The sequence below is a fragment of the Penaeus vannamei genome, chromosome 16 (assembly GCF_042767895.1).
Source record: "Penaeus vannamei isolate JL-2024 chromosome 16, ASM4276789v1, whole genome shotgun sequence".
NCBI lineage: Eukaryota > Metazoa > Arthropoda > Malacostraca > Decapoda > Penaeidae > Penaeus > Penaeus vannamei.
The window spans coordinates 35,370,288-35,382,787 of record NC_091564.1 but is presented as its reverse complement, the minus strand read 5'-3'; the positions used below and the strand labels follow the sequence as shown (position 1 = coordinate 35,382,787).

The following is a 12,500-nucleotide window of genomic DNA, read 5'->3' as shown; positions in this document are numbered from 1 at the left end:
ATAACACCCAGAGCTGTCATCACACTCAGCTCTCTTTAGAAATGTAATCTTAATTTCTATCACCTTCATTTATTTGCATCTACGTATTCCTTAATCTTATCTTTACATTTTATACCAGTACTTATCATCGCTGGCATGGCGTGTGGTATGATCAATCTCTTTTACTTAAAATTACAAAACCATGGATACTATGAGTATAGTTTTCTTCTTTCGTGTGAGTGTATTTCCCATTTTCTCTCTTTTGTTGTTTTAGTGTTTTGTTTTGTTTTTAATAAAAAAAAAACTCGGGGGGGGGGGGGAGAATTCAAACACATTACATTTCTTTTTATTCGTTTATTAATCAAATTATTCAGTTACATTTCCTTTCTATTCCTTCAGTTACAATTCTGGTTACATGCGTATAAAACGATATGATACAAAACCCTAACATCCCCGCCACTTTTGTCAATTTATTCTCTCTCTTCGACTAGATAAGTATTTTAGTCCCGCGCTCCCTTAGTGACGTCACACAACTATGACGTCACTCCTCTAGGCGTCATCCTGGAGTCATACTGTTTACATTTTTTTAAAGAGAGAAAGACATGGTCAAAGTGCTTTAGAGGAGACAGGGCACAAATTGCAGATCTCGTGAAATAGCTAGACAAGAGTAATTGATATAAAGTACGGCCAAATAAACAAACTACGGGTTACGTAACTAGCTATATATTCCTACAGTACATCTGAAGAGTTAGATCGTCAAAGAGAAAAATAACTTGCAAACAATGAGCTTCTGGCCAAGGGGAGAAGGTCGATGCTATGGTAGTTATTCTCAAGTCAGTAAGTCGCGTCAAACGAGAACTTAAATGCAAGTGGAAAAGATAGTAAACATAAAAAATGGAATAAGCATAAGTCACGCATTCAATCGCACGCACACACACACATGTGTATATGTATAAGTGTGTATGTATGTATATATGTATATACATGTGTGTGTGTGTGTGTGTGTGTGTGTGTGTGTGTGTGTGTGTGTGTGTGTGTGTGTGTGTGTGTGTGTGTGTGTGTGTGTGTGTGTGCGTGCGCGCGTGCGTAAAAAGCAGAATAAATAAAATATAGGAAAACTAACCCATTCACTCACTCTCTCACTCTCACACGCTCTCTCATTCGCGCGCGCGCGCACACACACACACACACACACACACACACACACACACACACACACACACACACACACACACTTATAAGTAAAAATAAAAATGGGTGTCCAACATTTTGCAGTTGCTCTTTCAGTCATAGAAAAAAAAACGTATGTGACCCTAGCTTGCTTATCTATGACGCAACACCTCGTCATTGGATTGAACTGCAACAATCCGCGATGAACAACGCAACATTGCAATGAAAGTAAAATCATCCATCTGCTTAAACCAAAGAGAGAGAGTCAAGTTTCGTAGCAAGTTGCAAGGCGTGTAAACAGACAGGCTAGAACAATGTGCACTTTGTTATCTGCCTAAAGAACAAAGTGGGACTGGGGAAAGATCTCTGGATATTTCTTTAAAAAATATTTGTTTAATAATTTCCCTATTGAAAACAAAGACATTAAATAAGTCTTATGACTAGAGGCAATAAAAACAATTCATATCATTATTTTAACAAAATAATCATTTTCAGGTGAATCTCACCTTTTAACATACCAAACCAACATTAGCATAGTAAGCGCCTTCTGTACAATTATTACAAACTCCAAATTTCTCGACTGAACATTTTTTTTTACAAATCTGCGGCACACCAAAACACATTTCACCTTTTCCTCGACACCAAACTGGCGACTTAGCAAAGATCAAATCATAGAAGGTACCACTACCCCTCACCACGCTATATACAATGTTCTTAACACCGGACAACCAAAAGCATTTCGTCCAGAACGTTAAAGAAAACATTTCCTGATATTAAGACTCCATGGCGCTTGCAACCCAGCCACATCGTAATCATCGTAATCATCAAACAGGCGATGAATCACCCAATATCGTATAATTCTCTGAAAAGTATCACTCATTAGACTCTTGAAACTTAAGCACAGTAGCATATCTAACGGCACTTCATGTTAGCTCACTCTGCATCACGTACAACCCAGAGTGCTAAATCGAAGACTTCTTCAAGGCCAGCCATCATTATTATGTTATTTATACCTCCGGAATATCCCTGTCATGTCACGAGACGTATGACAAGCCGCAGGGAGCATTTTGTCACGAGCAAACGCACATACACAATTGCTGAGATTCACAGATCAAAATGACCATCATGGTAAAACCTATATTTCAAAAGATCACACAAAAATTCATAAGTATCACAATGCTTGTATCAGCATTTGTTTGCAATATTGGTTCTTTCGGGAAATCACATCTGCATCTTCAACATCGGAAAAGAAGCTTGCTGATTGGTCGAAGGCGTCTGATTGCTATGGCTCTCTCGGCCAATCAACAGGCTTCTAAGAGGTGACTTCTCGAAGCAGGAGGTAGACACTTCATCATAAGGCGCTACTTGTAGTCCTGCATACTTTCTTTCTTTCTTTCTCTCTCTCTCTCTCTCTTTTTCTCTTACACACACACACACAAAACACACATGTAGGTCTAGCACTTAACGTCAACCAATACGTCAATTTGTCAAGTCAATAACGCAATTTCAACGCTGTTCGCCCTAGAGGAAACGCTACAACAAACTCTTCTTTAAACACAATCCGTCACTATCACGTCCACTAACCTTAAAGGAGACCGGATCACTGTACCCTAATAGTAACCATAATGATATCAACAATCATTATATTTACAGAACAACCTACAGCATGACTCCTCTTGTCTATTGGAACGACAGGTCTACCTCACGTCTACTTAAGAGACCAAACCCTAAGATTCTACCAGCGTATCTACCAGCATATCTACCTCAAGAACGAAGCAGGCACCATCTACAATGTTATTCCTAAATTATCTAGTGATAAAGTATTGATAAGAGATAAGCGTAGGAAGTCTCGCCCAGGCCTTTTACGACTGGTAGATGAAGCTGGCCATAGTATTACTCACTGCTCGGTTTCAGTCATTTGTTTATTTAATATATATGTTTTTGTGTGTGTAACTCTGTGTGTGTGTGTGTGCATATATTTTACATAAACATATACACATGTAAATATGTTTGTATATGTGCATATGAATGCATATATACAAGTAGGGAACCTCTACTGAAAGTACAGTTCCAGGTGAACTTCAAATTGGATACTTAACAGTAAAATGGTAGCGTTATATCGGAGAATACCCTTGCACACATGTTCATTCACTGGTCACAAAACAAACAAATTCCACTAAGTCACGGTTGCTGATACTTCCCATAAAGAAACAAAAATATTCATGCAACACCAACAGACAGAACAAAGACGTGTTGATTTCGTAATCCTGAATTAGGGCGCAAACTTTATGTATCCCACCGTTGCCACCAAAATAACCGTCACAGACAGAGGTCAACCAAGAAGAAAGTCTCCAATCGGGTACCTCTGCGAGTACTTGTGTCGTGGGGAGGATCGGCAAGCCTTACCTAATGCATTTTGATGTGTTTGTGACTTGTAGCCAGGGTATAAACGTGACAGCAGGGTCATTCTGTTCCTTTTGAACCACCTTACAATTTTTATTTCTTAGTAGTTCACCAGGAACGTTGCCTTAAGCAGAGGGTCCCTACAATATATGCATGTACACACATATACATAATATACACATTTATCTGTACATATGCATATATACTTATATACACAAGTATACATATGTACAAATATATTATATGTACATGTACACATATCTACATATGCATATCTGAATTAAAAAAAAAATAGTAATATATATACATATATATATATTATGTATATACATATGCAAACATAAGCAGGTTCATATACATGTATGTGTATACATACATATAAATGAAAATGACACACACACACACACACAGCACTTGTGCATAGACATGCAAGCATGCGCATATAGACACAGACACACACTTTGTACATATGTATAAGTATATATGTATATATGTGTGTGTTTGTATGTATATACATATTTATATACATGTATATGCATGTGTATATATATTTATATATATGTGTGTGTGTGTGTGTGTGTGTGTACATTTATATTTATATTTATATGTATATGTACATGTACTGTATCAATTATTTGCCCAAGAAAATAAATCGTCCCACAGTGGTTTACCACTGAAAAAAAACACTCCGAAATGAGATCCACACACACACACAAAAAAAATAAAACACTCGGGTCCCTACACCTACTCATTACCGTCAAAACAAAGAACATCCCACCCCCAGAGTCTCCGAGGAAGATAGGAGCAAAGACGCGCTTATTTGCTTGTTTGCCTGCTTGCTTGCTTGCTTTCCGGGTGCCTCCACAGGACTTCCTTCGACCACAGCCCCCCAACGGAGGTCGTCTGAGGAAGGCGAGCGACAGGACGCGTGGACTTCCGGGGAGGAGGAGGGGGAGGGGGGGGAGGAAATTATACCACAATGACTCAGCAACATTACTCCCCAGTGCCCAGGGCTGAGGGAAGGGAAGGGAAAGGAAAAGGGAAGGGCAGAGAAGGGAAAGGAAGGGTAGGGGAAGGGAAAGGAAAGGCGAGAGAAGGGATATGAGAAACCGAGAGGAGGGGGTGGGGGCGGGGGCTCTCTCTTCGAAGTGGGGGGAGGGGGGAAAGGGGGAATTGTACTAACCAGCAGTTATTATAAAACGACTTCCTTGTCCGCCGTCGCATGCCGTTGTGAAGAGGCAAACCAGGCGAAAGGGACAGGAGGACAGGGGGGGGGGGGGGGGGGGGAGGATGTTTCGAATCCAAAGGTCATTAAGAGGTCTGTATCGTTCCCTGTTTGTATTGATTCCTCCTCGGTTGTAATTTCCTTAATCACTGTTCCAATATTAACAATGACGATTTCCATAGTCAATATTATCATTATCATCATTAGCGTTATTACAACTGTTATCATCATCATTATAACCATCATTATCATCATTAAAAAAATTCCTATTATCATTAGAATTATTAAGTTATTATCATCATTATCATTATTATAACCAGCATTATCATCATTCATAAAATTCCTACAATTATTTGCATTATTATAATTGTTATTATCATCATTACTATCATCATCACATCAACATTATCAACATAATGGTCCCCTTCGCTATTATCGGCATTTAATGTAAACATCACCAACACCTAATCTCCTCTCGTGTTGTCGTCGGGGCGTGTCTCCAAGGGGACTTCGCCGGGAGCAGGACACGCCCCCTCAGGACACTCCAGGACCCGCCCCCTCAGGACACTCCAGGACCCGCCCACTCAGGACGCTCCAGGACCCGCCCCCTCAGGACGCTCCAGGACCCGCCCCCTCAGGACACTCCAGGACCCGCCCCCTCAGGACACTCCAGGACCCGCCCCCTCAGCACACTCCATCCGGCCGAGGAGACAAAAACACATCGAAGTGGCGAGCGAGTCTTGAGATGCGTTCGCGAAGTGCCGGCCGAGAAACGAACGCTTCCTTTGCGAAGGGGAAGTTCGGGGAAGTTTAGGGGGGAGATGGAAGTTATTAAGGCAAACGTGCTTATTCTTCTCAAGGCATGTGGGATTGGCTGAAAGACTGATTGAGTTTGCTGTTGCATTTTTCTTCTTTTTTTTTCTTTTATTCATGGGAAAATGTCTGCATAATATTCCTGATGACCACCGTCTAATGAGTGTGTCTGATGTGGTATTGTTAACCAGTATTATCCCGAAGGATCTACCCTTTTCAAGAATTTAATGGCCACTGAAATACTAACAAAATACTGAAAATCACTTAAGCACCCATTATTGCAAACTTCCCTATATTTCCTTTTTCCATGGCCACTGGAATCTCAAACTGAAATCGCTAAAGCACCCTTAGTTGTAAATAAACTTCCCCCCACAGAAAAAAAAAAAACTCTGAACCTCCACTTCACCGCAGAACCGCGTTTTTTATTTCCGTGTCGCCCCCGAGAATCCTAAAACCCCCCGAAACGCTTCTATTTATTCTCCTCTTCTGCGAATTCCCCCATCCAAAGAACCCTTCCCCGACGCGCCTTGGAACTATCCCGCCCTAACCTGCAGGGCCTCGGGGATAGACAGCCCTCCTTCTGAAGGTCTACACCCCGACGGAGAAATCAGAGGATGCCTCCGTTTGCATATTTCAAAGTGTGAAGCGAGTGGCAGTGTTGACGCATGATATGGTGTCGCGCTCTGGTTCCCCGCTAAAAAGGAAAAAAAAATGTTTCCCACTTCCTTCTTGTCGTTCGTAGTACTTTTGACAACGAAATCGGCGTTCGTTACTTTTACTTGGCTTCATTTTTCCTGATTTTATTTGGTGGAAGAGGGGGGTTGGTCGGGACAGCGAACGCAAAATATGCTCTAGTTGTTCCGCTGTTTTAATGGATATTACTTCCCTATCCCAAAAAAGAATCCGAGGGGAAAATATAACGAGCAGCAACTCGCAATAAGCCCCAGCAACTCGGACACGGAAATCTTTTTTTCTTCGTCAGAAAAATGACGACAGACCAGTATTTCCCACTGGCAGTATCTTCATCCTCCATTTTCTTTACATAACCAAAAAATAGCACTCATATTTCATCGTCCTCTCTCAATTCGAACACGCCCCCTTCGACTTCACTTCCGCTAACCAGACGGAACCTTAAAACCGCATCTACTTATCAACAAAACAACGACCACGAGGCAGATTTTTGGCACTTCCGCTTCCGCTGCTCATTCCTGCCTAGAAGGATACCCACACTAGGACCACGTGCCTCTTGTATCAACACACTGGACTGCATGGTGACGGTATGATGTGTAGTTGCATGTACGATGAAGACTATGTGGTATGCATGAATATGAAAATATCAGTTTGAATATTCAATCTCATATCAAAAAAGTATAATCTCTCAACTTGCAATAATCTCAAAAAGTATATCTCGACGCTTATGCTTTCCATTCGGCAAAGTGAACTATATATATATTTTTTTCCAAATATTTCTAACTGAAGCTGGAGAGGGAGAGAAAAGGACAACGTTTACATGTGGTTAACTTTTATCTGTTTTTATTTACCTTTCGTCTGTTAGACCGCGCCAGGTGTCAACATCCCTAAGAAGATAAATCCTTGAAATACACAGCTTCCACGATCCTCAATAGAGGCGAAATTTAAATATACTTTATATATATATATATATATATATATATATATATATATATATATATATATATATATATATGATAGATGAGTAACCTTGGCCATCCTTGCGTGCCTTCTTAAACCATCACGCCCCTTTGAGACAGGCCACGCCCCCCATGGTCAGGAAGGGCTCAACCACACAAACGGAGGTCAACCACACAAGCACGACCTTGGTCCGTCCTCCAGGAAAGTTCGCCAAACTGACCCGTCTTCCAAGACTTCTCAGGTTCTCGAAAGGGGAGGATCGAGGGAGGGAGGGAGAGGGTGAGAGGGAGAGAGGGAGAGGGGAGGGGAGGGGAGGGGAGGGTGAGGGGGGGGAGGGAGAGGGAGAGGGAGAGGGAGAGGGACCCAGGGAGGGAGGGAGGGAGGGAGGGAGGGAGGGAGAGAGGGAGAGAGGGAGAGAGAGAGAGAGAGAGAGAGAGAGAGAGAGAGAGAGAGAGAGAGAGAGAGAGAGAGAGAGAGAGAGAGAGAGAGAGAGAGAGAAGAAACAGAGCGATGCAGGGGAGAGGGTGATAAAGACGAGCAGAAAGGCGAAGGGAAGAGAGGAATTGGGAGTACAACCTTAGAAAAGAATTTTAAAAAAGGGTTCCCACAAAGCCTGGACGAGATCGAACGAGACGAGAAAGGGAAGAGAAGAGCACCTCACACACAAAAAAGAGACGAAGACGCAGAAGAACAAGGACAACAAGAACAAGACGAGGAGCTAAGAATCCTCCGAGAGAAGACGGGGAGTTAAGAATCCTCCGAGAGAACACGGGGAGTTAAGAATCCTTCGGGAGTAGGATGTAAGGCAGACTACGGGGCTGTACTGGCGCCTCTACAAGATAGGATTAGATAGGTGAGCATCGAGGGAGCTGAGAGAGACACCGATGGTTCTAGAACTCGACGAACAAGCGGCGACACCTAGCAAGAGAACAGGCTCGAGAACGATGGAGAAGGAAGGACGAAGAAGGACATGGGGGATGGAAGAGAGGGGGAAAAAAGAGGAAAGATATGGGGAATGGGAGAGAAGGGAAGAAGGACATGGGGGATGGAAAATAAGGGAAAACGGAAGAAGGATATGGGGGGCGGAAAAGAAGGGAAAGGAAAAGGAAGATGGATTTGGGAATGGAAGAGAAAGAAGAATAAGAAAAGGGATATCGGGGACGGAAGAGATCGGAAGAAAGAAGGATACGAGGAATGGAAGAGAAAGGAAGAATGATATGGGGAATGGAAGAGAAGGAAAGAAAAAAAAGAAGGATACGTGGAATAGAAGACAAACGAAGAAGCAGAAGAAGAGAAACGAAAGAGGAACGAAGACCAGAGAAAAAATGACGGTGGTATGCACTACGAACAGTGGACGCTACACGGAAGTTTGGCAGATTATCGGAGGAAGACAACGATCGGATCCAATGAAGAGTCCTTCTGACACAGCGCAGGATCCTGTGAGGAACATGGGCGAGAAGACAAACTACAGGGACTGCCAGGCTCAAGGATGTGCTTCTAGGATTTTCTGATGAAATGAGCGAAAAAATAACAAAAACCACGACTTTGACAGTAATAACAATACTAAAAAGAAACAATAACTGATAGCAATAGCGATAGTAATAGTAATAATAATAATTATAATAATAACAATAATGATAATAATATTAACAATGATGATAACAATAAAACAATAATAATAATAATAATAACAATAATAATAACAACAAAAATAACAATAACAATAATAATAATAGTAATAATAATAATAATAATAACAATCATAATAACAACACAAATAAAAATAACAACACTGATCACAAACAGAAAATTCCAAGTAGGCAAAAAATGTCTAAAATATTCGTCTACAGGTCAAGGGTAATGAAATATAGTTAATACCAATCAAATATTTCAAAAGAGCAGAACGAAATGGATAACGATCATAGGTCAAGAGGGTCGAAACGAGGTCACCTTCATAGGATTCTTCAGTGAGGTTTCAAAGTAGGGATAAGTTACAGGTCAAGACAGAATCCGGAAAGGTTCGAAGCAAGGGGTCAACTACAGGTCGAGATTGGGCAGGGTCAACTACAGGTTGAAAACAGGATCAAGTAGGGGGTTAGCTACAGGTCAAGACAGAGCGGGGTCCGCTACAGGTTAAGACAGGATCCAGTGGAGATCGAAGCTGGGTCAGCTACAGGTCAAGACAGGGCGGGGTCAACTACAGGTCAAGAAGGGGGTCAGCTACGGGTCAAGACAGGGCGGGTTCAGCTACAGGTCAAGACAGGGCGGGGTCAGCTACGGGTCAAGACAGGGCGGATCAGCTACAGGTCAAGACGGGGTCAGAATGGACTGAGGTTTGTGGCGGGGCGGAGGGAGCGTTGGCACGATAATGGCTGGCTGCTACACTCTACGTCGTCGATATATTGCTCTCTGAACAGCTACGTCGTCGCCATTGGCTACCTACAGTATCGTTACTTCACATCCTAAACACACAAGTCATCCTATTATGTAACCCCGAATATCAGAAATAAACGCGCATTACCATCATCACAATATTAACAATATTTCTCTGATATAAAAGGCATCTGTCCATACAAAGAGTGGCAGAGCGTGTGAGCAAGATTACGGTGTGGGCGGCGTGGGCGCGGGCGGGCCCTACATGTGCAGTTCCACGTGGGCCACCGTGCCGTTGCTGCGCGGGGCGGAGCCGCTGCTGCACGCCCTCGACCCCAGGATGTTGCAGTTGGGATCCTGCGGCCCAACGTACACGCCGCCGTGCGCCCCCACCTCCTTCAGCAGCTTGGTATTGGCACTAGACACGGGCGGCGGCGTCCTGCTGTAGCCGTTGGTGGCCTCGCCGACGTTACCGTTCATCTTCACTCGACTGACAACACTGTGGCCGTTGGCACGTCTCGTCACGTCGGCGCCGCCCGCCAGCGGACTCACTTTGGTGGGCGTGTGCGGCCCGCGCACGGGGCTCGGCCGCGGACTGCGGGAGGGCGTGTGAACGGGGGTTTGGGCGGGACTGGCGGCCGGACTCGGGGACGCACTCGATTGTTCGCGCACCGCCCGCACCGTGGGCGGGCTGGGCGCTATCTGGTCGCACTCCTTGATGGGCGACAGGTGCGGCGCTATGCTGGAGCGCAGTCTTCGACGAGAGGGTCGCGGCCGCGGCAGCGCCACCACGCGCACCTCGACGTCCTCGTCCACCGTGAACTCGCTGACCGCGGTCGACACCGCCCGGCTGAGGGTCCTCAGCTGGGCCCTGGCGCGCCCCACCTGGATCTGGGGCAGCTGCGGCACACTGGAGGCCCTCGTCGGGGGCGTCCTGGGGGCGGTGTTGGTGGGGGACGCCATGGCCGCGCAGCCCCGCCCGCCGCTCTGCTGGATGCGGGAGCTGTGGTTCAGGAGTTGGTTCTTGGAGGCCGACGGCGAGCGGCTGTCGTCCGAGGGCGTGGTGGGCGAGAGGCCGGGCGTGGTGGATGTGGAAGACCGGGGGGAGCGGGCCGTGGTGGTGGAGGTGCTGAGGGAGTCCACGGATATCGTGGACAGGAGGTTGGTGTCCGTGGTGGAGGAGGGCGTGATCTGGTTGTTGGCGGGCACGCGCTTCACCGCCCACCCGCACACGGCGCCCTCGCGCTCCGTGCCGCCGTCACGCCCGTACGTGCTGAAGGAGTGGGCGGAGGTGGAGCCCCGGAGGTGGTGGCCCCGGATGTACTCGTAGGTGGTGAAGCCCAGGCAGATGATGTAGGCGTGGAAGGCGGCCAGGTGGACGAGCAGGACCTCGGCCACCAGCGCCACCGAGAACAGCGTGGACAGCAGGCCGATGAAGGCCCCGTCGTAGACCAAAGCACCGAAGATGGAGAAGTGGCAGTAGGGCGCGCCCTCGGAGCACGTGAGCGACGCGTCGTCCTCCACGTCCTCCACGGGGGGCGGGGGCACCTCGGGGCGCGGGTTCTCCCACGGCGCCAGGTACTCCCGCTTGAAGTAGTAGAGCACGATCTCGGCCAGGCACGTGGCCATGACCAGCAGACACGACAGGATGGCCGTGACGACGCAGGCCAGGAACACGCGGTAGTTGCGGCGGCCCACGCAGTGGTTGAGCCACTTGCAGTGGTGGTCGAACACGTCCACGCACTTGTTGCAGGCGCTGCAGTGCTTAGTCCGACTAGAGGATATGGTTATATTACACAGATGGCAGCGTCCATTTTCTATGACGTGCGAATGCACATTTCGATCGAATTCGGGCACCTGCTGCCTGTCCTTGCGGGCGCGCAGCTGCGTGTCGGCGGGGTCCAGCGCCAGCGCCACGATGTGCGTGAGGATGTGGGCGGCGAACACCATGCCCGTCACGACGGCGAGGGGCGTGGCGAGGCGCGAGTGGAGGGCGGGGAGGACGGCGCCGTACATGAGGGAGGTAAAGGCGGCCATCACCAGCCACGCGAGCACCTGCTGCGGGTGGAGTGGCAGCTGGAGGCCGTGCACGCGGCGCACGCGGCGCGGGCCCGACCACCACGGCCGCCCGTCACCCATCGCACACCACCATCATCACCGCCCCCTCCCCGCCGCGCCCTTCTCGCGCCCACACCCCAAGCACAGCCCAGAGCCTCTCAGGTCGGCCCCTTTGGCCCTGGGGGACGCCTGCGGCATATAGCTGCGACGACGACCTCGCGCGGCACTCACTCAGGGGGCCCGACCGGCCGCCGCGGCACTCGCTCACTCTGGCTTCCCGCCCGCTGGCGCCTGGCTCGCACGCCCGCGCTCCCGGCCGCAGCACCGCGCCCCACGCGACACACGAGGCACCCGGGGTCACACCATGGTGGGCGGCGGGCGGTCACTCGTGGGCGGGCGACGCAAGCAACCACCAGCACCTCGACGCCCGCGAAGGGCCAGCGGCGGCGTCCTGGGGTGAGGGGCGCCTTCGCTGCCGCCTTGAGAGGCAAGCTTTCTCCTGCGGTGATATCCGTTCTCGCGTCAACACTCCGACGCTGTCCCTTCCGACAATGCTTGGCAATCGTTTCTCTTTTAATGCAACCTGCAAAAGCCTGTAAGAAAACAAATTCACTTATGGCATCACACAGAACACAGTTTAATATGTGTAAGAGCACTCTCCCGATATCGAGAGTGACGAGAGTTCAGCTCCTGGAGGAGGAAGCGTCACCGAGGCCCTCCTGCGCCGCCTGTGCCACACAAACACATACGGACTCACGCAACCTGCAAGAGGAGTGCAACAATGCTGCTGCAACCTGAGTTCCGTCTTGGTACCACAAGGAGTGACTAT

The 12,500-nt window shown here is 47.6% G+C and overlaps 2 protein-coding genes across 3 annotated transcripts in view; both read right to left on the bottom strand.

Moving 5' to 3' along the window:
- The window catches only part of Dus1 (Dihydrouridine synthase 1), a 278,403-nt gene that overhangs the window by 118,289 nt on the left and 147,614 nt on the right, over positions 1-12,500 (bottom strand). The window lies entirely within an intron of this gene.
- The window catches only part of LOC113802168 (palmitoyltransferase ZDHHC11), a 126,915-nt gene continuing 123,442 nt past the window's right edge, over positions 9,028-12,500 (bottom strand). The window contains exon 3 of the mRNA XM_070131415.1: positions 9,028-12,264. Within this exon, the coding sequence (XP_069987516.1) occupies positions 9,875-11,752 (1,878 nt within the window). The 5' untranslated portion in view covers positions 11,753-12,264 and the 3' untranslated portion in view covers positions 9,028-9,874. The remainder of the gene's footprint in view (positions 12,265-12,500) is intronic.